The sequence below is a fragment of the Amblyomma mixtum genome, chromosome 4, assembly GCF_055824585.1.
Source record: "Amblyomma mixtum isolate Tamu chromosome 4, ASM5582458v1, whole genome shotgun sequence".
NCBI classification, from domain to species: Eukaryota; Metazoa; Arthropoda; class Arachnida; order Ixodida; family Ixodidae; genus Amblyomma; species Amblyomma mixtum.
In genome coordinates, this window is record NC_143015.1 from 148,016,927 (window position 1) to 148,044,860 (window position 27,934).

General features: G+C 44.3%; 1 protein-coding gene across 1 annotated transcript; it reads right to left on the minus strand.

Moving 5' to 3' along the window:
• Positions 1–27,934, minus strand: LOC149348694 (dermonecrotic toxin SPH-like). Its single transcript, XM_089541827.1, has 7 exons — positions 27,891–27,934; positions 24,098–24,142; positions 17,930–18,147; positions 15,400–15,531; positions 6,775–6,894; positions 2,325–2,562; positions 1–1,111 (listed from the first exon to the last, which is right to left on the minus strand). The coding sequence occupies exons 1-7, from the start codon at positions 27,932–27,934 to the stop codon at positions 931–933; spliced, it is 978 nt and encodes a 325-aa protein (XP_089397953.1). The 3' UTR covers positions 1–930.

Genomic DNA, 27,934 nt, shown 5'->3' on the forward strand with positions numbered 1-27,934 from the left:
AAAACACTGTTCAATGAATTGAATTACTGCTATAGATAGAAAGGTTTACTTAATGCGCGCAGAACTACCGTATCAGGCTTCAAAGCGTCAAATATTGTGCTCTCTTCAATAGTGCTTTGCTTGTAATGATTGATTTAATAGGCCAGTTTGTCGCCCAAGAAGCAGTAAATAAGCTCTCGGTGTCACCATGCACCTAGACATATGCATCGCTGCTAGTTTGCACATGATTACTCTAGCTACTTTATAGATGCGAGAGGCTGAGTAAGCTTGAGGCTCCCTGAAATCGCCATTTTCGCCCTAAAGCTACGAACATAGACGACCTTCCACCTAAGTATACTGCCGCTGGCTTCTCAATATCGAACTCCCAGGGGGATGATATTTACTCGCTACGGGATAATGTTTACGAAAGGTGGAGAGAACACATTCATCTGAACACGGCTATATATTTTATTTTTAAAATTTCCTAATAGGCCTTCCACCTTTCATCGACACATTCAATAAGTACGGTAATCGCATGCTGACTCAGAATTTCTTATTTGTAATTATAGTGACGCTGTACTGCAGATTACGAGCTGACGCTGCGTCGAGCATACAGGCTAATAAATATTGTGTGCTTGTTAAAGAAACCAGTGGTTAAAGGACCATGGCTTAGTGAATATGTTGCTGGCACTTGGCAGCAAACCTGAACCCGACATTCCCTTTTTCACTGTTAGTCAACCTCCTTGCTTCTTATTACTCTAGGTTATGCAGACCTTTACTACGGCTTTAAGCGCCTTGTGTGCTGCTACTCCATGCGGAATGCTTCTGATGTGTTCATTGAAATAAATATATTAAAGCTACTCCACGCCTGTCACTTCGAATTTACCGTTTTTGCCATATTTGCTTAAATAATTGGCTCAGGAATTTATGTTAAGCCGGTGCGAAGTTGTGCTAATCTCCAAGAATGTCCATCTCTACGGAGCCGGACCTTGAAGAAGAAAATCGTCCACGAATATAGGTCCATGGGTTGTCACGAATGTTGGCGGGCCGAAGTTTGCGTCTGAACTCTTTTTCCATCATGATGCCAGCCATACGTCGCGGTCTGTTCGTAATGATGCCGTCGACGCCTCCCCTGCACCAGAGCGAAGTATTAAAAAGTAAAGAAAAAAATTAGAGATCACTGCGGTAACCCGCATTGGGAGAATGCGAAAGCTTTCCCGCCTCCTCGGCACTCGTCGCCTCTCTTTGCCTCCATTTATCTTCCCTTTTTGTTTGTTAATTAATTTAACAACTGAATAAGTACAATTATATTATGCTTTAATTAAACATAGATTTATTTACTCTTATTATAAGTTCTTTTATCTCAATAAACCATTTTGGTTTTTCAAGTTTGGCGCCGTGGTTGCTTTTCCGTCCACTTACTACATCCCCGTCCAGCCTATTCAACCGTCCTAGTGATTTTGCTGATAATTAACTAACTAATATATGTAAACGAAACATTTTGTTCAATTGAGTATCACTCATCAAGTACATTTCAATTCATTTCAACTTTATTTTCACTTTTTTGCTATGTTTCAATTATTTTGCCGTCCACAGCTGTTTTCCCGTCTGTTCGCTTTATTGACGTTTTAAACATTCTTGGCTGTAATTAATTAACTATGGACATAATTTTTTTTGCGCAGCATCCTCACATTGTCCTCTTTCGATTACAACCGCTCGTTTGATGCTACCTCTTCTGAGAACGTCACAACTGCTGCGGATACGTTTTGTGGACACGTATTGGTGAGACGACTCCGCCGACATAGACTAGAAACGCCTTCACTTTAATAAATGCTGATAACGCCAGTAGTAAAGTAGACAGCCAGAACTGGTAGGTCCATCTTATGCTTTTGCGATTTTTACATTTGCTTTCAATTCTACTGCCACGCATTGTATGCTGGCTGTGTTCCTGTTCTTGGCGAGTCACAAGAGCTTCATGCTCTAGGAAATGTGTTAGGAAGACTTGAACGCGTTGTCTTACCGCTCGTTTGCGGGGTGCACGCACAGCTAGCGAAACAAATCGGCCATTGCAAGTTGAATTATAGCGTTTATTCTCCCGTGAGTTATACTGAAACTTTGCGTCATTATCACACAATGTGGGATCAAATTAGGAACATCAGAGGCATGTGTGAAGCATGAAAACAGTCGGTGGGAGAAACAGTGGTGTGTGTGTTTCTCGTGTGCGCTCGTGTGTGTGTTTCTCCCTGCGTCTTGTGTTAATCTGCGCAAACTCTTCTTGAATGTGTCGCTACACCAACTGGCCCAACGTTCTGCTCTACTATGAGAACAGTACTCATACTACGCACCTCAGTGACCGTCGTAGCTGTTCGGGATTATCGATTGTCCAATGGTAAGCCTTGTCGACGTAATGTTTGGCTCCTCTCGAGTCCCTGTTAGCGATGATGGCCCGCATCCTGCCAGCCGGCCGCAGGAACGAGACACAGTTCGAGGCGCCGTCCCCTTGCCATCGGTGCCCGGATATGTCGAGCTCCCGATAAAGTTTTCGGATGTAATCCAGCCGGGCATTGTTGCTGACATCAAATCCTGACACGGACAGCATAAGGTGGCGGTTAAATTTGATACCACCCGCAAAAGAACAGAAATACTTCATATTTGGTTTATTCGCAATAACCTTAAACACCCACCCAGCGGTGTTAGGTAAAGGAAGCTTGAAAACGATTTGACGCGCTCAGGGAGAAGTAATGTCTGATGCGTGTGCTTCGCGTCCGTCTGCTTGTTGGTCGTTGTTCTAGCAGCGGCAGACAATTATACGGGCCGCATAAGTCGGTTGTTACAGTCATCCAAAGACGGGCAGTCGAAAGTAAAGAGGGATCGATCCCGGATCAAGAGGATGGCGCGGGCAATGCTTGGCGCAGTTTGTCAGGACGGAAGCAGGGGCGCTAACAGCCGAGAGCCCATAAATATGTTCCTGTACAAGCGAGACACTCAGCGAGGATGAGTAGCATGACGTAATAGGAAGTCTTAGTATTCTGGGAAGTGCTCTACGTGCCGATGCGTGACGTTAACAATACATGCAGGAACTAATCAATACCTATATTCCAACCGTAACCATTAGCGAGCGTAGTTCCTCCCGTTGGTTTAATTCTGCACTCAAGCGTCTTAAAAACAAGAAGAATAGCCTATTCCGAGCAGCCCAATTTACTAGGAGTCCAGAGGCGTGGCAGAAATACCGCACCGGGTCCAAATTATATAACTCAGCGATTACTAAATCTAAACGTTCCTTTTATGAAACCACCCTGCCTAACTTACTTCGAACTAACCCAAAACAATTCTGGAAAGCAATTAATCCCAAAGAGAATGAAAAATTAGTTCCGTTAATGAATCAGGCAGGTAAGCCTATCCCCAGTGACGAGGTGGCGGAAATACTCAATCTAACCTTCTCTTCTATTTTTACAAGAGAACCAGATGATAACCTCCCATATATTTCCTCGTATAACCATGCATCCCATCATGCCAGATATTACATTTTCACCCCAAGGAATCTTGAAACTAATCGAATCTTTAAAATTGACTTCATCAGCTGGCGTCGACGGCATCAATGCCAAAGTGCTCAAAAGCACCAAGGAAATCACCAGTGTTATTTTGTCCCACATTTTTCAGCAGTCAGTATCATCCGGCATCGTCCCTCATGACTGGAAAGTGGGTAAGATTGTTCCAGCTCCTAAGCCAGGTTCTACTAACTACCGGCCCATATCCTTAACCAGCGTCTGTTCCAAAATTATGGAGCACATTATTTATTCGCAAGTCACAAATTTCCTTAGATCTGTTAAGTTCTTTAACCCTAACCAGCACGGATTTCAAAAAAGACTTTCATGTGACACTCAACTTGCGCTATTTCTTCACGACATAAGTACTAATTTAGACCTTAATATGCCTGTTGACGCTCTCTTCATCGACTTCGAGAAGGCTTTCGGCAAAGTCCCTCATAAGCACCTACTACTAAAGCTTTCACAACTAAATCTTGACCCGCTCGTCTTCAACTGGATACAGGACTTCCTCACTAACCGTCAGCAATTTGTAGAAGCCAACAACAAATCTTCTTCACTCTCTAACGTACTCTCTGGTGTGCCGCAAGGCGCAGTTATTGGCCCTCTCCTTTTCTTAATTTACATCAATGACTTGCCTAATCATATTTCATCAAACATCCGCTTATTTGCCGACGAGTGTGTCATTTACCGTCCAATTAATAGTGCAGCAGATAATAATGCCCTTCAATGTGATCTATTAAGACTGGAAGAGTGGTGTCGCAGATGGCTAATGGTCTTAAATACTAACAAAACTGCGCTTGTTTCCTTCCACAGACTCCAAAATTACCCGACCCCAAATTATCTTCTGAACCGTTCTAGTGTCTTACCCCGCAATTCCATTAAGTATCTTGGTGTTGACATCTCGAGTACCCTTAACTGGTCTATCCATATAACGCGGATAATTAACAATGCTCACAGAACTCTCGGCTACCTTCGTTGTAATTTACGTCTAGCTTCAGCAGTAGTTAAATTACTAGCTTATAAAACATTAACTCGGCCAAAGTTAGAATACGCATCTGCCGTCTGGGACCCCGCTCAACTTAACCTAACTAACTGTATTGAACATGCCCAAAATCGCACCGTTCGATTCATCTACTCAAACTACTCATACTCCACCAGTGTTACTTCCCTCAAAAATAATGCATGCCTACCTAACCTCAAGCAACATCGCACAGTTGCAAGGCTGTGCTTGTACCACAAAATGTATCATAACTTTTCTTACAACTGTCCTATTCAGCCTGCTCATCGTTCTTCAGCCCGCACAAGCCACCAAAATGCCGTTTGCCCACCTCCTGCTCGCACCGTGACCCATCTTCATTCCTTCTTCATCCAAACAGCGCGTGACTGGAACAGTCTTCCCACAAGTACCATCCTTCATACAAACCCGGACCATTTCAAGAAAGCCATCAAAAAAATCTGTTATTAACACCAGGTTGCTAGCCCCTCCTCACGTAAAGCCCTCACCCGAGGGCCGTTGAGGTATTTGTAATAAATAAAAGTAATAAATCAAGAGCCTAAGAGCACGACCGGGAACGCTTCACGGAAGAAACACCTCTCTTGTATTTATCGGTGCCTTTCAGACGAGGCAAAAAAGGGAGAATCAAGTCGTTTCCTTCCCTTCTAGCTCCCCTTCCCCTCTCATTAGGTTTTATGCTTCTCCCCGCTCAGGCAGGTCAGGGGAACCCCTTCAAAATGCTCCGCTAGGGGAATGACCGGTGACCAAGGTGTCCGCACTGCTGCCATTGTAAAGCGCCTGATCTGACCGGGATTCAAAATACACGAGGCGGTCGACAAGCGCACAGGCGTCTTTCAGCGCAATAACAAATCAAATCCCGGTTCTCGTCCAAACAGAGAAGACCAGAAGGTGTCTCCAGCGAAGCGTTTTTCGTTCACTGGAATAGGAACTTTACTTTAGAGTCCTACACGAATACACCTATACGGGAGTATAAAGGGGAGTAAAGTTGTCCTCTTTGTCCTTTTTAAAGGGTGTGCGCCAGAGGACAGCTTTACTCCCTTTATAGTCCCTTATGTCTAGAGTGTACATTTGAAGGAGACAAATGATTATCGGCATGCCGCACGAACGACGAATTTCGCCGCTCACATCATGGCACGCGTGGATATTCCTTCACACCAGAGTAACGAAAGGTGTTCTCGCCTTATCTCACACATACATACGCAGTAAAACCGACTATGTGACCAACGAAACTGTAGATCACCTGACCCTGTGGATGACCAGTGGTACGATTCGGGGGCAGTCATTAAAATCCTCATAGTCTTACAGCTACAACTGTTAAAGCAACGTTTCCCCTTCTTCTCGCGGCATCGTAACAATACAGGTACGGTTTACTTCCATACGTGTACTGCAAATAATTGAGAGAATTTACGACATTCCTCCTTGATGCTACTGTTTGTTTTCTTCCATGCCCTGGTAGCGTATTAGAAGCTACAGAGGGATATCCACTGATGACATACCGTATTTAATCGCATATAGGTCAACCATGAATATAGGTCGACACCTATACATTGGGCTCACCGAGAAATAAAAAAAAAATTGTTTGAATATAAGGCGACCCATATCTTTTGAAAAACATGCACATACGATGTAGGACAAGTACAGACTTCATCTGACTTTAATCTCTGAAAATCGAGCAAATATACAGAAACCTAGGCATGCGCAGAAAGAAACCTGATGTGCAATCAACAGAACCGTTCAAGATATTAAATAAGCTTTAAAAAGGTTCACAGATGTATCGCTGACACACCTTTTTCCTCTTTTTCTTATGTGGTACGCCTCCAAAACCTCCTGTGCACTACTATCACCGCTCCTGCTCAGAATTCCAAAATATACTGTTTTCTAAGCTGTCTACCACGATAAGAGCACAAAAATAAGCGAAAGAGCAATGCGGGTACACAGCCATTCACTCTGTGCACCCGCATGATGATGATGTAGACCTGCGTCACGAATATAGGTCGATAACTAAATATGGGCGACATTTCTGAAAAAAAAAGGTCGACCTATATGCGAGTAAATACGGTAAGTAATCCCGATGCTCGTCTGCGCCATGTTGATGGCGAGACATTTGGTGACGGAAGTAGGCCGTCCGAGGTTTAAAGGACCCCGTGAAATATCTGGTATGCAAGCATGGGCATGCGTTTAGTTAGAGCGTTAGATAATACAAAAACAAAATCTCCATAGATGGGCGTTTACCTATATATTCGAGCATGGCAGGTGCGTGACGCTTGATGGCTTTCATCGCTCCCTGGAACACTTTCTTGTCTTCGACACTCGGAACTGACAACAGGACATTCATCGCCTCTCTGGGTGGGACTGCAACCAGAGCTTAGTGTTGTGGTGGAATATAGCAGGTATCAAGGTACGGGGCGGTTCAGAGGAGGCAATGACACGGAGCCAACAATTCTGAGTCAATCGTTTGCAAACTCCCAACATCATGTTTAGAGGCGCACAGCTGCATAGAAGCTGCCGGGCAGTGTAATTCACAGCAAACTGCATGGTAGCTAAGAGCACTGAGAAGGCACCGGCATGTTAAAAAAAGTGATACATTTTTGATGATTCTATGCCCGAAAAGAGCAACATTTCGTACTAGGCTTGAGCATGACGGTCACTTTGCATGCATGCTTTTGTGCGAAACATGCATTTAGTCCCTAAACCATTGTAGTTTGAACTTCTGTGATTACGCTAACTGGATATTCAAAAATGCGACCTCTAAGGTGATTTCATTGCCCGAAATGCGCCCCAGACAACAGCTGCGAATACCAGTGTAACGAAGCTATTAAAGTTATTTGGAGAAGCTCTGGCTTAGATATCCCCTTGTACTTCAACACATTTCTTGTTTTGTGTTGTATTAACGAGCCAGGGCATCAAAAAGTGCATTTGCTTGCTCTCCCGATATTTTGATTTTTGTTTTCATGCAAGAAATCCATTACACGTTCATATTTTCGCTTCGGCTTTTCCGGCATCCCGGTATAGGGTTCCCCGTGTTCGGTCATTTTTATCCGTCCCTTGGTACAGACAGGTGCACAGGTGCACCTGTGCAGAGGTCAATGTATCCTTGCTGGGAATCTTTGCTGACGTCCAACGTGGTAAAACAGGCCAACTTCTTCTTTCAGGGACCGCGCTAATAGATGGAGTTTCGGGGGAGTACACCCCACCTATACAGGTGTAAGCCCACCTGGATGACCGATGAGACATCAATATAGTATTGAAGAAGCGTAGCTTGTTGGGTCAGTTTCTACGTGACATCAATACATTTGCAAGCGTAGATGATATATGGGCCTCTATGCGAGCTTCGTTAAAAGAACAGGAGCTTGAAAGTGCGTACTGCATAACTAGATGACCTACTACATTTTACGCATTCGGGTAATCCAAAACCTATCACCCATTATCCTGGAAAGTTTTTAAAACACTGAAACTTCTAGGGCATATATATGCGCCGGTTACAGGCCGTTCCAGGAAAAGGAAAGAATCTATGGTTCTAGTATTTTCTGAGATAATTTAAAAAAAGGTCATTACTAATGCTTTAGGGAAGAAATCGTAAACAACTTGGTATTTGCAGAACACAATGCAGATTCAAGAGTCGCCGCCCAAAGCAGAGCTGGGTTCATTATATATACAAAGCTTTCAGCACTTAAATGTGCTGTCCAGACATGATGATTAGGAAAAGGGCGTTGGCAACGGCATCTGTATCCAAACGCAAATTGCTGAAGTTAAGAAACCGCGGTACTTTCTAACTAAAAAAATTATGTAGAGTTCGCGGTCCATGCGAACATCTGTGGGCCTCCCGTGTAGCCTCCACATGTTATTTAGGCGGTCTGTACCGAGTGCATATCAAGTCCACATTACTATATTAGATATAATAATGCCGAATACGCGAAGGCTTCACCACTGAAAGAAAAGAAAGCAACGCGTGATCGACAAGTGCCTACAACTGCTCACCATGCAATTTATAGTGCTACAACCGATCACAACATAGAAAATAAAAAGTTCATTGCTTGTTCCTGGTAGACTGGTTAAAAAGAATCATCCTCAAAACTGCTTAAAAGCATTGCATTAGGCGCTTTTTTTTTCAGCGTCGCGTACAAAGAACCGAGTTCATAGAACCAAAGCGCATTCAGTGATAAAAATTACCGAATTCATGCCGTCATACGAAGCCAGCCTAATCATTGCGCTCGGTTTTGTGACAGTGCGATGCTCACCAGTTCGGTGAGAAATTTTTGTTCGTTGAACGGTTGATTTAGTTTATTAAGACACCTGGCTTGACGCAAACGAAAACTAAGGAAGGAAAGATCTGCATGGAGAACTATTAATTTTTGGCAATTAAGATAGTATTTCTTCATGTTCAAAGGCAAACGGATATAAATGATTAGTTTGATGAGCAGTTCCTTGCTAAAGCGACCAAACCAGTGAATTTTTTCTATTTGTAGTTTAGGGAATGCCAGTCCTGCCAGCGATAACTGCCATTGTCTCACCCCTCTTCTTGCATTATATCCTTCAGAGTCATCCCTTATACCGGTTTCTCGACCGTCTCTTTCAAGACCCACATGCATTTTCCCAAATTGTAAAAATAACTCCAATACCTACCGTTACAAATATCTGCGACTATGCTAAAAGTATGGACAAAATTCTCAAGGACGCGCTAGCAGGAACCAAAGCGATCATCTTTGTTATCAGCCAGTGCTTCCACTCCGCACTTGCAGGAGTAAGCGATACTTCGCTTTTCTCATGTGTCGGAGTGAAGTCAGGCGACGGCTAGAAATGAAACTGATAGGGGCTTAACGCAGTTAATCCGAGTAGACCTGAGAAAGCAGGTGCTCATTCTTCAATTGGAGGGGACACTGAAACTCCACCTTAGGGGTGTGGCACGATATCTGTAGTGGGTTAATGCCCATGTATGCTTAGTTTTTTTTTTTTTTTTCTTTATTGTGTCACGGATTCTCTCCGTGTAGGGGGCAGAGGTAAAGGCAAAATGCCTGACAGAGCCTCTGCGCCCCCACAGTTCAAGGCAGCATAACGTGTCATTTACAATCATATTTGCTAAACATTTTTAGCACACAACAGAAAGCAAAAAAAAAACCAGTTATTTAGATCACATGACTTCACAGCATTAGTTTTTCTTCAATATGGTATATTTTAAAGAGGAAGAAAAGGCATATGCAATAGTTATTATGTAATAACAAAATTGGCTTGCACCAGAAGCCAATCAAAGAAAAGAAAAACCACAATTCATTGGTCCGAAAAATAAATCGCATATGCAGTAAATAGATCAGTACACACAAGCATTTCCGGAAAAAACAAGGTTTGGACTGATGTGTGGGGTACATGCTGAAACAATGGCAAATATATTGTACAACCGAACAGAGAAATAACATAACATAATATAACATAAATAATAGAAATAACATAACATAATGGAACGTATCTGAGGTTACATGTGTTATCAGGGATGAGCGCAAGTTAACAAAAAGAGAATGCAATGTCACTGCCCACTAATAGCTTTTTACAGTTCTTTTTGAAGTTGTGGAAGGATTGTGTGTATTGTACATTAAAGTGATCACTGTTTAATATGTTAATTGTTTGATAATTCAATTTTTGCCTTCCGTAATTAGTTCTTGTGGCGGGCTTGAGATGGTGTGGTCTACGTATTGGGTATGAAGTGCAACTGTCTACGGGTATTGTGTGCAGCCTATTTTTATAAATCCACTGAAGTAGTTTGAAATAATAAACTTGATCTGCTTTAAGCATGCTGTGTTTAATGAAGAGCGGTTTTGTTCGGAGTCCTCGTTTGTCACCAATATAGTTTTCACACATTCTCAATATTTTCTTTTGTATCATGATTAGTTTGTTGTAGTTTGAAGCTGTCGTAGTTCCCCATACTAGAATGCCGTAACTGAGTTTTGAATAAAAAAGTGAATAGTATAATGCTTGCTTCAACCAGGTGGGTAGTATATTTTGTATTTTATACATGCAACCAGTAACTCGAGATAGCTCACTTTTTAATTTGTTAACGTGAGTATTCCATGTAAGGTCCTCTGTAAACCATACGCCCAAGAACTTTTGCTCTGTGACTTCTTCCAGTAGCGTGTCCTCAAATTTCAGATGAACACAGTAGGGGTCTCTTTTATTTGCTGGCTTAAAAATTATGTATTTGGTTTTGCATGTGTTTAAACTCAGCCGGTTGCTTTTAAGCCATCTGGAAAGATGCAGGAGGTAACTGTTAGCTGATGATTCTATGCACTCTTTTGTGGTGCCAGTGAAGAAGATATTTGTGTCGTCAGCATACATTATTATTTCAGGGGAGTTTGGTATTGACGTTATATCATTTATGTATACAAGAAATAAGAGGGGTCCTAAGATTGATCCTTGAGGGACGCCATATTCGACTTTCAATTTTTGTGACACCAGACTGTCGACGCATACATACTGATACCGATTTGAGAGATATGATGTAATTAAATTCTTCGCTACACCTCGGACACCGTACACAGCAAGCTTCTTAAGAAGGATATCGTGTTGCACAGTATCGAATGCCTTTTTCAAGTCCAAGAAGATTCCCAGAGTAAGCAGTTTGTTTTCGATGTTTTCAATTATTTTGTCCTTTATGTTTATCAAAGCTTGTTCTGCAGACTTACCCTTTTGAAAGCCATACTGCGACTTGGTAATTACATCGTGTTTATGAAAAAAAGACGAGAGCCTATCATTGATAACACGCTCAAATATCTTGGAAAATACCGGCAGAACAGATATCGGCCTGTAGTTGGTAAGCTTTTTCTCATCTCCACCTTTATAAACAGGGGTGACCTTAGCTATTTTTAATTCATCTGGGAACACACCACGTGTAAGCATCTCGTTTATTATATGAGTTAATACAGGACTAATAAGATGAGCGACATGCTTGACAGGTAAGGTCTTTATTTCGTCTTCCCCGCCTGCAGCTTTGTTTTCTAGCGCCATGATAATTCTTTCAATTTCAGCAGGGGTCGCTGGTGCAAGCATAATGGAATCAACCTGCCCTCCAGTCATAAAACTATCCACTTCTGAGTTTTGTCCACTATATACCCCTGTGCTAATAAAGTGTCGATTCATTTCATTCACAAGCTCTTTCCCAACTACGCTGGCATTGTCGATTACAATTTCATTCACGGTATGTGTTTTTCGCCCTCGGCCAGTTAAATCGTTCACAGTATTCCACAGTCTGCGTTGATCGTTCTGAATGTCGTGAAATTTTCTTTCGTAATAATCATCTCTTGCCTTTTTCAGATCGAAGTTTAATTTGTTTCTGAATCTTTTAAACTCTGTCAATATGTCGCAATTTCGAGAGCTAATGAAACTGTGGTACAATTTATTCTTTTTACGTATTCTTTTGTATAAGTCCGCAGTTATCCATGGTTTTCTAACTTTTTTATTTCTTTTTTCTGCTTTCGCAGAGGGAAGGCTGTATTGTAGCACTGTTTGAATTTGTGTAAAAAGATCTTGTACGCAGTTGCGGGGTTATGCTCATCGTAGACTGCCTGCCAGCTTTCTTGGTTGATAAGGCAGCTGAACATGTTTAACGCAGTTTCGTTTATCGTGCGGAGCAAGAGGTTTCCTTCATCATTATGTTGTTCCTTGTAGGATGCGTTTACTAGACAGAACACAGGCAGGTGATCGCTGATGTCATTCAAGATTACACCAGCGGAAAGACCTTCGCGATCTATGTTTGTGACACAGATGTCAAGGGATGTGGCCGTGTGAACGGTCACCCTAGTGGGCAGTGTTATCACATTGTTGCACGCGTACTGGTGAACAACGTCTTGAAATGTGTTGGCGTGTAAGTTATCGGATATTGTGTCAATATTTATATCTCCAAGGATCATAAACGGCGCGTTCTCCGAGCTAAAAGAACAAAGTGAAGGTTCAAGAAACTGCATGAATTCAGATACGCAGCCAGAAGGTGGCCTGTACACGGCGCAGACAGTGGTGTTAAGCACTTTCACCGATAAGCTCTCGACATTTTCATCCATTCTGCACAAGCTACCTAATACCTTGTACGGTAACTTATCTTTCAGGTAAATGGCTATCCCGCCACCTCTTTTGTTTTTTCTACTTATGCTTTCCCATTTGTAATCCTGGAGGTAAGGGGGTTCGTTTTCTTCTGTCAGCCAAGTTTCTGTAAGTACTATAACGGTAAATTTTAAGCTAAGTGAATGCAGAAACATTTCAAGATCTTGAACCTTATTTTTAAGGCTTCTCATGTTTAGATGAATTGCTGAAAACTTTCCTACACCGTTTTTGTATTTTTCATTGAAATGATCACATTCATAATAGTGGCATTCCTGTGGTATGTCTTCCATGATAGCTGTTTTGCACTGTACAGCTTGTACAGCTTTTCTAGACAATTATCTGCTCAATGTCAGCCACGCTGCCAATTCTGTGACTTGTGGTTCGCTCGTCCTTGCGGGCAAAAATTTTCCCGCCAGCCACCCACACGAACTTCCATCCAGCTACTTTTTTCTGAGCGATCGCAGCACCCAGAATTATCTTGTTTGAGCGGGTCAGGTGCTCATTCACATAGATGGGTGTGCCGTCTCCGCCATAATCAAGATCTTTTGTGGTCATCCTCTGCGTTCTCGCTTTTTGCAGAATTTTGTCCCGTTTTGTGCGTTGTACAAAGCGGACAACAATGTTCTTTTTGGAAGAGTTTGATGTGGGCACACGATGGCAGATGTCAATGTCCGAATCAGCAATCGGCTCATTCAGAGTACTCCCGATCCTCCTTACAACATCGACGACGTCGCCTTCCTCGGGCACTCCCTTTATTTCCAAGTTATTCATCCTCTGATACTGCTCTAGTTGATCTATCCTTTCACTCAATCTGCAGTTTTCAGCTTCCAGCTCCGCGTTTTTCTGTGAAAGACTTTGGACTTCCTTTCTAAGTTCTTTCATTTCACTTATGATCTCATTGACACCATCACAGGTATCGTTGCAGTTTTTGACACTTTCTTTCAATGACCTGAGATCTGTCCTTAGTTCACGCCTCAGGTCCTCAAGTGCCTTGGCAAGATCTTTCACGTCCTTACTCATTTGCGTTTCAAGTATGGCAAGTGCCTTACAGAACTACCCAACAAAATCAAAGGCAGTGTCAAATACAATGTTTGCTGTGTTCGGCAGCAGTGCACAGTCAAGATTTCAGGCTTTATACAATAGAAAAGAATATTGCTCACCTGCCGAAGATACAGAAATTAGGTGTTGCTCTGTGGTGCACCGCTGCCGAACTGAAGACTCAGCTGAGGCGTCGCTCCTAATACAGGCAAATTCGTCCACCGGGGGCGTCCTTGTGAATCCGCTGTTTCACCACGAAGCTTGTAATGCTTGCAGTTATCCGCTGACGGCCGCTGATAGCACCGGACCAACGACGAAGCGATGCCCTGCCGAAGATACAGAAATTAGGTGTTGCTCTGTGGTGCACCGCTGCCGAACTGAAGACTCAGCTGAGGCGTCGCTCCTAATACAGGCAAATTCGTCCACCGGGGGCGTCCTTGTGAATCCGCTGTTTCACCACGAAGCTTGTAATGCTTGCAGTTATCCGCTGACGGCCGCTGATAGCACCGGACCAACGACGAAGCGATGCCCTGCCGAAGATACAGAAATTAGGTGTTGCTCTGTGGTGCACCGCTGCCGAACCATTGATAATTCCTACTTCAGATTCCTAGATGGTGGCGAGTCCTCATATACCACTGCCAGCGCAGTGGCACAGCGGTTAAGCGATGCGCCACTGCACTGGCAGGTGGCTGTTTCTATCCCAGCCACCCGTCGGGATTTCGCGACCCATGTTGCTCTTCCCGAGCAACCTCTCGCGCAGATGGCACGACGCTCGTCCGAACTTACCCGAGCTTACCCGAGTTACTACCCGAGTTTACCCGAGTAACTCGTGTAAGCTCGGGTGGTAATTCGGGTTGCTAGGCAACGGCACAAGATCGTACGGGCCGTTTTTGCCAATACGCTTGTGGTGTTAGCTTGTGGTTAAGCGTTTGGTTTAGCTCAAGCCGGCTCCCTGGCCGGCACGACGCCGTCATGTGCTGTGAATCCCAGCGCCTGTGCGAGGGTGTGGCCCTCTGGCTGTGTAGGCGGAAGTGGTGCGGCGCCATCTTTTGGAGCGCAGATGAAGCGGTTGCTAGGCAACGGTGACTCAAGGTCGTTTGGTAGCCTCACCGCCACGAGCATACGCGACGAGCCGAGCTGGGCTCCAGTAGTGTTGCTTTCGCAACAACAACAACAACAAAACTCTACGGCATAACTGGTTGGATCGCTTGAATGCGTAAGCATCCAAATATATTCTTTTGGAGTCTTCCTCGAATCTTTTTCTTCCACGAGCGAAACTAGATTCTTGAGGCGTTCCATTTCCTGACACATGTGGAAGGCACAGTGATAGGTCCCCTGTAGGAATAGGAAATTACCGGCAACACAGCATCAACACGGCTAGGGAGTGAGGAAGAGAGGCCTTGTCTCGTAGGCAACGTTTCGACAAGAGGACTTGTCTTCCACAGCGTTCCAAGTGGACACATGGTAATCGCTTTTTCGAGAACGTTTGCCACCTTTTTAAGCGAGACTTGTTTACACTCCTTCTAGCTTTATCTCCCTTTCTCATTATGGTCAATGGAAAACATCTCGAATAAAAAAATAGTTCCTTCTGCCGAAACGTTGTATAAAAGAATAATGACTTCTCGTTTGTAGGCAAACTAACGCCGGCTGAAACACTGTCGTGCTGCTACTGTCTTTGAGAAAAGTATAGCTGACTCAACTGGTCTCTGCAATGTACGGGTACCAAACTTGTCTTACCTCCTTGCCACAGGTTCCGCATAAGCTTCATGGCGTTGTCCGTGCCTGCCCAATACTTCTTATTTTTGTCCAGAGTCTGAACCTTGAGATCGAGAAAGAGGAACAAAAGCTGTTTCCTGTATTTGCCTTTGTCTGGAACACAGGAACTGCACTTTAGAAGCATGTTCAGTCGAACAGAAAGTTCTTCAGTTTCAAACTTTTAGGGCAGTAAATACGCATGTGCAATCTGTGTTTTTCGCGTCTATAGCAGGATACAAATTAAAAAAAAAACAGCAGTTGATAACACTGCGCCACGGTCCGCGGTGTCCGGTTTTAGTCTGCAGGCCAATTACAACTTTTTTAATGTTTACTTTTATTGTTCGATTATAATATATAAGCCAAGCATAACAATTCAAGAACTTATAAATTTTTCCCTGCGATTAACTTCTTATTTGGTAACAAGAAAAATTTTAACGGAGAATTTTTTGTCGTCGAGGAATTCTGAGCTGCGGTTCTGAATGTGGCTGGAGCTTCGCTGCAGGCTTGCGATATGTACGACGATAAGATGCAGGGTACCTTGGGACAAGAACATTACGTGCAGTCTGTTTTCCTGTGCTTTAAGTGTATCCTCCTAACCAATATGAATCATAATAATTAGTAAAGCTAGATGCACTGTAGAGAAAGAGTACCGAGGCCTCTACTACTTCAAAAATTAATTACACCTATATCAATAAGCGTTTCCTAAACATCCTACCTGTTCACAAGGGAATACGTTTAGTAGGTTTCAAGGTAAGGAACAATCACCATTTTCATGCTATGGAAACAACCATAGGGAGTGTCTTTCGAGACGCATGGCTGCATATATTTGTCTTTATTGAGGAATATTTCTTCGCTAATGAACTGTTGTTGTAGCACTGACACTGTGACTAAATTAAGCTCGAAAATGCGTTAGGAGACTAGATTGCCCTATATGAATTTAAAATGTAGACAGCCAAAGCAGAGGGTACGTTCATTACCCCAACGCGTTCGATACGGAGCCGCCGCGATGGCTCAGTGGTTACGGCACTCGGCTGCTGACCCGAAAGACGCGGGTTTGATCCCGGCCGCGGAGGTGGAATTTCAATGGAGGCGGAATTCTAGAGGCCCGTGTACTGTGCGATGTACTAGAGGCCCGTGTACTCTGCGATGTCAGCTCACGTTAAAGAACCCCAGATGGTCGAAATTTCCGAAGCCCTTCACTACGGCATCCTTCATAGCCTGAGTCGCTTCGGGACGTTAAAACCCCATAAAGCGAAAAACGAAAAAAAAAAACGTAAACGTACGTTATGCAATAAAATATTATGCAAAAGATCGCAAACATAATTAGTGATTTTCAAATCCGCTTCATCTGGAATATTTCTTTAAAATAGCTTCGGCAAACGGCTCGCTACCATATGCGAGTTATCGCTCAGAACGAACAACACAGGCACTGCCCATAGATCATAGCCTCCAACAGAATATTTCATCACGTGGGACATGTTAAGGGGCAAGCTGGCTGAGGGCCGGAATGCACAGCATCTTGTCAGCGTACTGTAAGGTGCTACTCTGCTTTGAGTTCTGTTTAAATTTTTCCAGGATGCTTTGACGTCTCTGGCTGCGTCGAGAAATGTAAATGCTAAATGTATTTAATTGAGGTGTTCACTATACACCAAGTGTCCTTTGACGGGAAAAACTGAAATAAAAATCTACAGAGAATTTTTGCCTAAATTACATAAACGTGCGAACGTAAAATTACATGCACGTTGGCTTGTCTCGTTACTTTAGTGTAGGCTTTGTAATGCTGGCTTGTCACGATGTTTTTAATGTCGTAAATGGCAAGGTTTTAACGCAGTTAAGCCGAGTAGGAAGAATGAAAGCAACTGAGGCGACACCGTCTCAAAGGCAACCGCATGAAAATACGCACGGCACCTGTGATACATGGCCTGTGATTCCGATGGGCGTAAGGAGCGGGGACGGCGGAGCGCGCCGGCGGCGCGGTGTGAGCGGGAGTACCGGCAAAGGGGGGCGCTAGGAGCGTAAACGATGTTGTGAGATGGCAGCACCGTCGGCAGTGATGGCACGAACCAACAACGCGAGATCTTGATAGCAGAAACCCACAAACATCGCAAGATCTTGCTCGGGGCTTACCCACTGAAATAGTACTTTCGCAGTAATAAACGGAATTAGTAGCAGAATAATTTACTTTATGTTTGACTTACCCTACTGATTTAGTTCATGAAGCTAAGGCGTGACCCAGCCGTAATAAGGTTTATTGGGTAATATTCAGCAGTACGAGTCAGGTAAGCTAGTGAGTTCTAACCACATTTCTCTAGCGCATGAGCAGCACCGTAAATAGGATTTCATATACTAATTATCCGCCACACAGCAGTCGATGTGCCCTAACTGCTGACAATAACGGCTGTGAGTAATGCACCGTTGGAGTAACTTCACTTGTAGCAGGTGAATAACGTTCTTTCGATAAATTCTCGCTTTCATCAAGCACCTAAGCAGGAATAGCAGCTCTGCTACTTACAGCGATTAGTGGACTTACTGACGTACTGTAAGAAAGCTGGCACTGGTTCGCGAATCTTGCACTTCCTGAAGCAATCGCATGGCGCGCCGTGGAAGAACTTCGTAGCATTGCCGTTTTGGTCGAACGTGACGTCCGACTCGACGGAGTTGGCTTCTTCTCTCATGGCATGGTCAAGCTCGCTGATCGAGTTTACGATGTGGGCGATGATGTAAGTGGGTCTGAGACCAGAGGCGTAAACATTGGAAGATAAGACAGCCGGACGGGGATAAGGTGTACATTTCTATGCTATCAGCAAAAAGCGCAGAAAGAGAGGAAATGTGTTGACGTACACTACGCCTTGTACTATTCAGAAATAAACGCTCCTAAACTTACTTAGGGTGTTTCACCTAAGAAGATACACAATTTTTAAAAATAGGCTTTTTGGTTAGAAGCGAAATTTTTTCAGCATAACATTATCAGCGGAGTAGTACATCACAATACAGCTAGGACATGCTAACTAGCAGGCTGGTTAGTTAATATTAAATAGTTAACTTTTAAGTATTACTGTTAGGCTCCTTAATTTTTGAGAGGCGTATGGCCCACCGTAAGTAATAGCCATATCAGTTTTTACAATTTCGAAAACGCGGTTGCCCTCAGAGCTGTTGCGCAACAAATTTTGGCTGTTTTCATGAGTTACCTGCTCTGGACAGGCTTCTTTGCCTGCAGGCGTCTCGAAAGTGCATGTATTTTGGTGCGATATAACCAAAATTTGTTGGGCCACAGTGCCAAGGGTAATAAGGGAGTAATTAGTCATTAACACCCACCCTAGCACGGCCATACGCGTCTACAAAGGAAAGCTATACAGCTTTCTCAGAAACTTCGTAGTTAAAGAAAAATTCGTCCTGCAGTGTCTGGGGTTCGAACCCGGGACCACCGCTTCACCGGAGTAGCCGGTCTACCAACTTAGCTAACCGGAACGGCAAGCTTAGTCGCGGCAAGGTTATTCGCGTTTTCGAAATTGTAAAACTGATATGGATACTTCTTACAGTGGGCTACACTCCTCTGAATAAATAAGGAGCCTAACAGTAATAGTTAAAAAGTTAATTATTGAATATTAGTTAATTAGCCTGCTAGTTAGCACGTCTTAGATGTATTTTGCTGTACTGCGCACTGAAAATCCTTTGTCGAAAACGGTGCCCCTGCAACTCAATATATCTAATTTTAAAAAAATTGCGCAAAATCCTAGGTGAAACACTCTGGATAAATCAACGTACGCACCTCACGGTGTTAGCAGATAAATCGCACAAAATTCAGTTGGTTTACAAAAGTCAATAAAGGTGAAAAGCAGGAGCGAGCTGTAACAGGAAAAAGGACTTACAGTAAAAGGAATCTTGGGAAGTGCTGTGAGCGTAGCCAGGAGCAGAGCAGCTTTGCGGAACAGCAACATGACTCAAGAATTTTGCTGTTTCACTTCTCGTTGCAGATCTGCAAACTTCCTGAACAAAGCCGGTTAGAAACTCGAGGATCGGGGGAGGGGGACGTAAGGTGAAAGTATTTTTAAATCATTGCCTTTGTTGCGAAGAAACAGAACAGAAAGTAGAGTTATCCAAATATTTTGTTGTACCTGCTAAAAGATTTTAAGAACAAAAAATAGGTAGCCAATAGATTTCCAGCACTGGCACGGCCTTAACGTCTCTCGAACTGGGTCCACCGAAAGCGGCCTCGGCATGAAATATCCTTTCCCTTCGCGTTGCTTGGAGCTGCCGCGCGCCAAGGTTTCCTTTCGGCATTGCGACGGCCTGTCTTTGTTCCTAAGAAATTTATATCAACATTTGTTTCGAACGCCGAAAGGAAAGTTTCGCAAGTGTTCGTACGCGACGCAATGTAGGAGTTTTTTATCAAGGTAACGCTTGGGCAAGAATACCGTTTTCGATACGTTTCGCCACGAGCAATACGCTCTGAACGTCAATGTAGAGAAAATGTAGAAAGTGCCGTGAACGCGCAAGAATATAGCCCAAAATAGCTGACGCAAAAATTGGCAGGGGCACCTAAGGAACTTGCATGCGATTAATGTGAAAGCATTGCAGTTCTGTTGCAATTCTATTGAATTCATACTTTCCAATTGTCACCGTAACTCCAATGTTACCGCTATGAAAACTACTTTATCATTGCAACCGCTTTCACTCCGTAGAAGAATTTCTCGCTTATGCCTATTTCATAAGATCTATTACTACAATCCTGTCCTTAAGTACCGTCTACTAACTGCCCCTACCTATGTTTCAGGCCGCATTGATCATCTTCACAAAGTAGGTGTTCCTTCATGTCATACCAAACACGCTTTCTATTCGTTTGTCCCTAACACTTCTGACAGTTCGAACCACCTTCCCAGGCTCATTGTCGATATTACTGATCCAAATGTCTTTAAGACAGCCGTATGCAATCTCTATTTATAGATTTTAGTAAGTTTTCTTTGCGTTGGTTCTCGCTGTCATATTGCTGTCTGCCGGAAATGTTCTTTCTTTTTGCCTCACTTGTTCTTTTTTTCCCCTTTTATTATTTGTCTTATTTTTTCCTCTCGCTTTTCGCCGCGTTATAATTTCTTCTCTTTTGTTTTCCTGCTGCACTGCACCTTATACAATGTATATCTTTCCTACTCCCCTCTTTAATGCCTTCGGGCCCTGAGGGTATTCAAATAAATAAATATGCCAACTTCATCAACTTCTATTTTAATTTTATATCAGTTCTGTTCAAATTGTATTCTAATTCTGTTGCAATTCTGTTGTACTTCTATTCTTTTCCTTTGTAGTTCTTGCAGTTGTAAGTGCTAGTATTGATTGTAAAACATTTTATTCGCCGAAAAGAGCTTGGTGCTAAGAGGTGGCGTTAAGTGGTCGAGAGTGCATAGCCCTCAACGACTTTGTCAGCCCACTTCACCGCCAAAACTTGCGTTCTGGGGCCAGAGCTAGCCAGCACGGTCTCCCACTTCTCGATAGAAGGGGCGGTAACTAGATCACTCGGAGGTAGCTCTATTTTGCAGTCCCACAGGATGTGATCGTAGTTGGCTCGTTGGCCACAGCGTTTACAGTCTGGGTTGTATAAATCCGGATTAATGTGCGCGAGGAGTGATGGGGTGCGTATCGATTTGGTCCGTAGAAGACGCCACGTAACCTCTTGTTCTAGTACCGACTATAACTAGTTAACATTTCGTATTTTCCTGCCTTTAATGGCGTCACACCATTTCGACCAATCGCGAGTTTTGTAGCGCCGTCAGCTTTTGGCCGACGCTGGGTTTTCGTGTCAGTGAGCCATTTAACGCTTTCCCTTTGAAACAGAATGGTCCTTACAAGAAAAGAACGAAGTATGAGAATGTGTGTTTATGCTTCCAGAGGCTATCGCATAAATGCTATCATATTAATAATTATGGCAGCGGACATAAGTTACGGATGGGCGGAAAAGAAATATATTGCAGCGTGGTCATTCACAACAAGTGAATGAAATGCATAGAACCACGAGGATACAAATTTTTCATCTACTAAAAAATGCTATCTGACTGTCTAGCGAGGCAACGTAGAAAAAAAATTCAGAGGGCACTTAAGGCTGATTCCGTGCTGTGAAGGGGAAATAATTAGTGTGTCATCGATAGCGTTCAACTTCGACGCAGGTTGCGCACTGAGAAATGAAGCGGAGATCCCCTCCGCACTCTGATTGATATCATTTTACCCCGGCCGAGAATATCTAGTTCGTTTCATTTGGGAATGCGACGTTTTTTTTTTTTCTGATATCAAAGAAGCCGCGCCTTATTTTCCTTTAGTTCTCCATGGAAGCCTTTCGTAGTTGCTCGTTGGCATTCCTTATTCGCTCATTCCATTGGCTTCGGAGCTTCCTTATTCCCTTCCAGCCGTAGGCCACTTTTGCCTACGTTATTTTTGTTTGAAATGAACCGCTCTATTTTTGTTTGAAAAGTCACTCTAATCCTTCATAAGACAGAGTGACAAAGAATGCCCTCTAACGGCCACGCAGAGAAGACCTATGCGCCTCCTCAATTTGCAGCCGCAAGCTTAGAATATGTAGAATTTCCTCTTCTTTTTGTTTCCGCAGTTACTTTCCTCAGCACGCACGCACGCACGCACGCACGCACGCACGCACGCACGCACGCACGCACGCACGCACGCACGCACGCACGCACGCACACACACACACACACACACACACACACACACACACACACACACACACACACACACACACACACACACACACACACACACACACATATTTATATACTTCATGTACTTCTTTTACAAGAACTTCATGCTCTCGCAATCTCTATATATCTATTATAACGACGAAGACGTTCCTGTTCAGGCGAAGACGACAACGAACTTCTGACCGCTGTGTTGAGCGGCATTGCCATCGCTTTGTGTGTGTGCTCTCGGTGCGCCACGGATTGCTTGCTCTTCGAGCTGGTCGCAGAGCAGGTGCCGACGCTTGCACAGGAACGTGCATTGTAGGATAGGACGACGGCGGGGGCTGTACTAGAATGTCGGCGTAAGTCCGAGGACCGGCTACAGGTCTTGGGGCGACGTCGGCGCAAGGCATGGGACTGGTGACAGACCTTGGAGCAGCATCGGCGTAAATGAAGGGTGCGGCGACAGGTGGCGGAGGATGGAAGGATGGAAGCGCCTCAGTAACCTGGTCTTGTATGGCCTGTCGAAGAGCCGGGGCCAAATAAGGCGGCGCCTGTTGAGGGCTAGGCAGAAGAGAAAGTTGCCGAGCTACCTCTTCACGGACCAAATCTTTGATTTGCTGCAGCATAGAGGTGTTGTCAGCTGCAGGCGCCAGTCCAGAAAGCGATTCAACCGGGGCTTGGTGTTGCCGCGTCAATAACCGCTGTTTGCGCAGCTCCTCGAAGCTCTGGCAGAGCGTGAACACATCCTTAACGGTGCGCAAGTCGCGGGCTAATAGCATCTGAAAGGCATCATCGTCGATACCTTTCAAGATGTGTTTTATCTTGTCGGCTTCGGACATGTTCGCATTGACACGTTTGCATAAGTCAATGACTTCTTCTATATAGCTGGTGAAGCTCTCGCCGACGTGCTGCGAGCGTTCGCGCAAACGCTGCTCAGCCCGAAGTTTCCGGACAGTGGGGCGACCAAGGACTTCAACAAGCTTCGTTTTGAAGGCTGTCCATGTTCGGATGTCTCCCTCATGGTTCCGGTACCAGAGGTTAACGACCCCCGTTAGATAAAAAATTGCGTTGTTCAGCTTCGTATCGTCGTCCCATCTATTGTACAGGCTCACCCGTTCGTTTGACGCGAGCCAGTCTTCCACGTCATTCTCATCGGCTCCGCTGAAGATTGCCGGATCTCGCTGGCGAAGGGAGCCAGAGCAGATGAGAGCTGGTCCCATTTGCACAGATTGATTTTGGGCGTCTTCTGGCATTTCAAGCGTGGGGAGAGTGCGGCTACGCAGCTCCACGATGGAGATTTCTACTCAGCACCTCCACCAAATGTAAGATGGGTACTGGGATGGTTAGAGGTGCTGGGCGCCGGCGGTAGACACAGAGGTCGAGCACCGACAGCACACACACAAAGCGATGGCAATACCGCTCAACACAACGGTCAGAAGTTCGTTGTCGTCTTCGCCTGAACAGGAACTTCTTCGTCGTTACAATATATATATATATATATATATATATATATATATATATATATATATATATATATATATATATATATATATATATATATATATATATATATATATATATATATATATATATATATATATATATATATAAGCGTTCGAGGTTGATGTACAATGATGTCGGCTTACTGCACAGTGCACAATGCAGCAGTACCGACATAACAATAGCGCAACAGTAGTATTAGCTTTTTTTTAGCTATATTTCTGGATAACAATACCAGGCTTTCCCTTTGCCCAGGAACAAGTGCATTCACAAGGGTCACAATAGAAAACTGGAGCACATAATCATAGTTTCCTTCGTTTGTGGGTAAAACCCGATGAATACGTTTCTCGGGTTGCGCAAAAAAATTAGTAAAATGCTGGCTAAACCCAGTTTCTAACCTAAAATGCCTCTCTAAAGAACACGCAAGAGCAGGGAAATTAACGGCTTGTTATGATATACAGTTGAACCTCGTTATAACGAAGTTGAAGGGGGCCGGCGACTGCTTCGTTATAGCCGCAGCTTCGTTATAGCCAGAGTTGAGCGTGCTTCCAAGGGGAACCTTCAGTCCTTCGTTATACCCATTAGTTCGTTATAAACCGTTTAGTTATAACGAAGCTCGGCTGCATTTATAAATGAGCCCAGGGAATGACCGCTTTCCTTAAGAAAGCTGAACGCACCACGCCAATATTAGCGGACATCCTGCGCTTATTCGCGGTGTGTTAAGAATACTGAGGTGGGCACAGAAGGGAGCCGTCGAAATAAAGGCACACGAAGACCACTGGACGGGATGTACACCTACAACACGGCTTTATTCGCCCATGCCTGTCCATTTACTATACAGCCGAGCCATACCAAAGAACATCCACCCTCATTACCGGCAGTGTCTGTTGCCGCTGAGCACGGTGCCACTTCGCCCACCGATCCCACCTTCAGGGAAGAAAATGACTGCGAGGACCGGATCCCGCCCCCAAGCTTTCGCCGCACACAGACTGTCACTGATGTTAAAGGTGCACTGAAGAGGAATCTGAACTTGTCTTTTTGCCGCGGGAACTCGATCCGTTCCCAGCATTCTTAGAAATTGCGATTTATTGCCCTGTGTGGCCGATTTCCCTAATTAAATCGAGTTAACGTCCGGCTCCCGCCTTTTTTTTTAATTCTCCCCGTACGGTGGGCGGAGTCGACCAACGCATGGCGTGCCTTTCACCCAGTCGCGTGGCGGCTTACCGCTCTGCCATCGGCGGAGTAATACGTAGTAATCCGTAGAAGTAAATATTCCGCGCGTATTTTTATTTCTGCGGGCTTGTTTTGCGGCTATATTATCTGCGAATGAAATATTTATTCACGGAAACCTAAAAAACAAAATAAAGCGAAAGCAAAGCCTCCACGGAGCTGGCTGAAAGGCACTCCACGCGTTGGTCGACTCCGCCCACCGTATGGGAGAATTCAAAAATTAAAGCCGGGAGCCGGACGTTAATGCGATTTAATTAAGGAAATCGGCTACACAGGGCCATACGTCGAACTTTCTAAGAATGCTCGGTACGTGTAGATCGAGTTCCCTCGGCAAAAAGACGAGTCAGTGAACCTTTAAGTTTTCGCCGAATTTGGACACCGCCAAACTCGAAGTTCGGCAACTGTGCCAAGAGTTCATGGAAATTTCCTCCATTCTCCTCGGTAAGAGAGAGCCTGTGGAATGCTTTCTCGAGTTAGTCTCGGAAAAGACAGTGCAGGTACCTCAGTGTCCTATTCCACTAGCTCTACGTGAAAGTTTTGAGCACGAAGTTCAGGAAATGTTCCGCCTTGGCATTATTGAGGAGTTGACATCCCCGTACTAATGCACCAACTGTTGTTGTCAAGAAACTTTACATACACCACTTGGCTGTGCATGGATTTTCGTGAGCTCAGTACGATTCTCAACTTTCGCTGCGAGCCTATTCCACGAATAGACGTTGCCCACGCACTCGCCGGACAGAAAACTTATTCTCTATATTTTCTACATATAGACATATTTTTCTACATATTCTACTTCACGAAAGGTTGCTGGTAGGTTCCCGTGGCTCCTGGAAGCCACGGAAAACCAGCATTCTTCAGGATGTCGAGATTTTATCACTTCAGATATATGCCCTTTGAGATCAAAACTGCCCCAACCGTAATACAGCAACTAATGAGTGCGGTACTGGGCGGCCTTAAGGATGTTCGCCAGGACGGGTGGCATACGGTAGGGCGAGAGCGAATTGAACCCCGACCAGGACGATTTTTTCTAATCATCCTATCGACATATTTTTTTTTTTTTTTGCGCAGCATCCTCACACCGTCCTCTATTGATCACAACCCTTCATTTGGTGCTATCGCTTCTGAGAACGTCACAACTGCTGCGGACACAATTTGTAGACACGTTTTGGTGAGACGACTCCGCCGACATAGCCTATGCTTTCGCATTGAAATGCTCGACAGCCTCGGAAGGAAACAACAGTTTGCGATTGACAGCCAGACGCAGGAAGTGGTAAGAGAATTCGTCAACTTAGGGCAGGTAGTGAAAGGGAAACTAGGGCGGCTAGTGCCAAACATTTCAACTTACCAGTGTGTCGTAATAGTTACGGGCAAAGACTAATAGAGTTCAGTGGAGTTTTGATTTGGAATGGTATACCTGCCGATATTAAACTGCAAAGAAACCTTGCGCAATCTTTCAAAACGTGCCTGATGAATATGTGAAGTTATGGTGTATTGTTTTTCTTTTCGTGAGGATGTGTGTATTGTGTACGATTGCTTTTGTTTATCTCTAAAGTGTTGAGAATGTGACTTTACTTTATGAACGCAATGTGTCGTCTTCGCGTGCCGCATTTAAAATGTACTATATTGTGATGGACACGAAACTAGCCTCTGGCTATGGGTCCTAGAGCATTGTGCGTATTGTACCCTTGTAAATGGATTTTCGTTTGAAATAAAAAAAATTAGGAGTACGAGAGTGAAAAAACTAGGTGAATAAGAATAGGGTGGAAGGCATTTAACATGCACTCTCAAGTTATTAATGGCACAGTTTACCAATATTTCTAAGGAGAAAAAAAAGTACCAGCTGTATCTTTCCGATGCTCACCTATGAGGCGGAGACGTGGACACTAAGAAAGAGGGTCCATCTAAAATTGAGAACAGCGCAGGGAGCCAAAAAAGGAAAATGTTAGGTGTAACGTTAAGAGACAAGAAGTAAGCAGAGTGCGTCAGGGTACCGATGCGAGTTATCGTCATCTGCGTGGAAATCAAGAAGAGAAAATTGGCCTGAGCAGGACGTGTATTTCGAAGGCAAGATAACCGACGGCCGTCAAAGGTATCGCACTGCATTCCAAGGGAAGACAAGCGTAGCCGGAGCGGCAGACAGTTAGTTCAGCGGATAAGATTAAGAATTTTGCGAGATAAGATGGCCGAAGCTGGCACAGGCCGGGTTAGTTAATACCCCATTCCGGGTTACTACCCCCATAATACTACCCCGATGGTTAATACCCCCATGGTTAATACCACCCATAATTAATACCCCAGGGCGTGTTAGTAATACCCCATTCCTGGGGCATTCGAGGTATTGACAATAATTAAATAAATAAATAGTTGTGGAGATTTTGTAGAGGCCTTTGCCCTGCATTAGGCTTAGTTAAGCTAACGATGGTAATGATGGTTAATTGGGGTTTAACGTTCCGAAGCAACTCAGGCTATGACAGACGCCGTAGTGTAGGGCTCCGGAAATTTCGACCACCTGTGGGGTCCTTTAACGTGCACTGACATTGCACAGCACACGGGCCTCTAGAATTTCGCCTTCATCGAAATTCGGCCGCCGCGGCCGGGATCGAACCCGCGTTTTCGGGTCAGCAGATCGTGATGAGGAATGCTAACTAGGTGTTCCTCTGACTTTTTTCCACTGATGTGCTGCTCTACCCTAGCCATAGATCAACACCTAGCCTGCACCATATATTAGTGACTTGTAAAAGGCTTGCCGGGCTAATTACCATACAACTCGGTTCACAATGCAGCGATTGCAACGGACGTATTGAACGATGGGCGATTAGAAGGTCTCATCACAGCCCTCCTGGAGTGCCTATAGCTGTCGACGGCGGAGCTACAATGAAAATTATTCGGCTTGGCCTGCGCAGTTCAACAAAATTGATAATGCGATATCATAGGACGACATGAAGTTAAAAGCTGTCCAGTGTCGGCGTTGACGTCTCTGCCTCGGTTGAGAGGTGGAGGCCTCAGAAGTATCTGCCTACCAACCGTGGCAGCTGGTGTTTAGGAAGATTTTATTCTGCCCACTTGTCAGCTTCCACCTGCATGCCATTCTCCTTTCCCTTCTCCAT

Bases quoted from the DNA above. Each gene is read 5' to 3' on its own strand.
- LOC149348694 (XM_089541827.1), bottom strand. From the start codon at position 27,934: ATGGAGAAGGGAAAGGAGAATGGCATGCAGGTGGAAGCTGACAA. The intron at 24,143-27,890 runs GTGGGCAGAATA...TCCCCTTGGAAG, and splicing joins ATGCAGGTGGAAGCTGACAA to CACGCTCAACTCTGGCTATA. The intron at 2,563-6,774 runs GTAAACGCCCAT...TGTCCGTGTCAG, and splicing joins TGCCATGCTCGAATATATAG to GATTTGATGTCAGCAACAAT.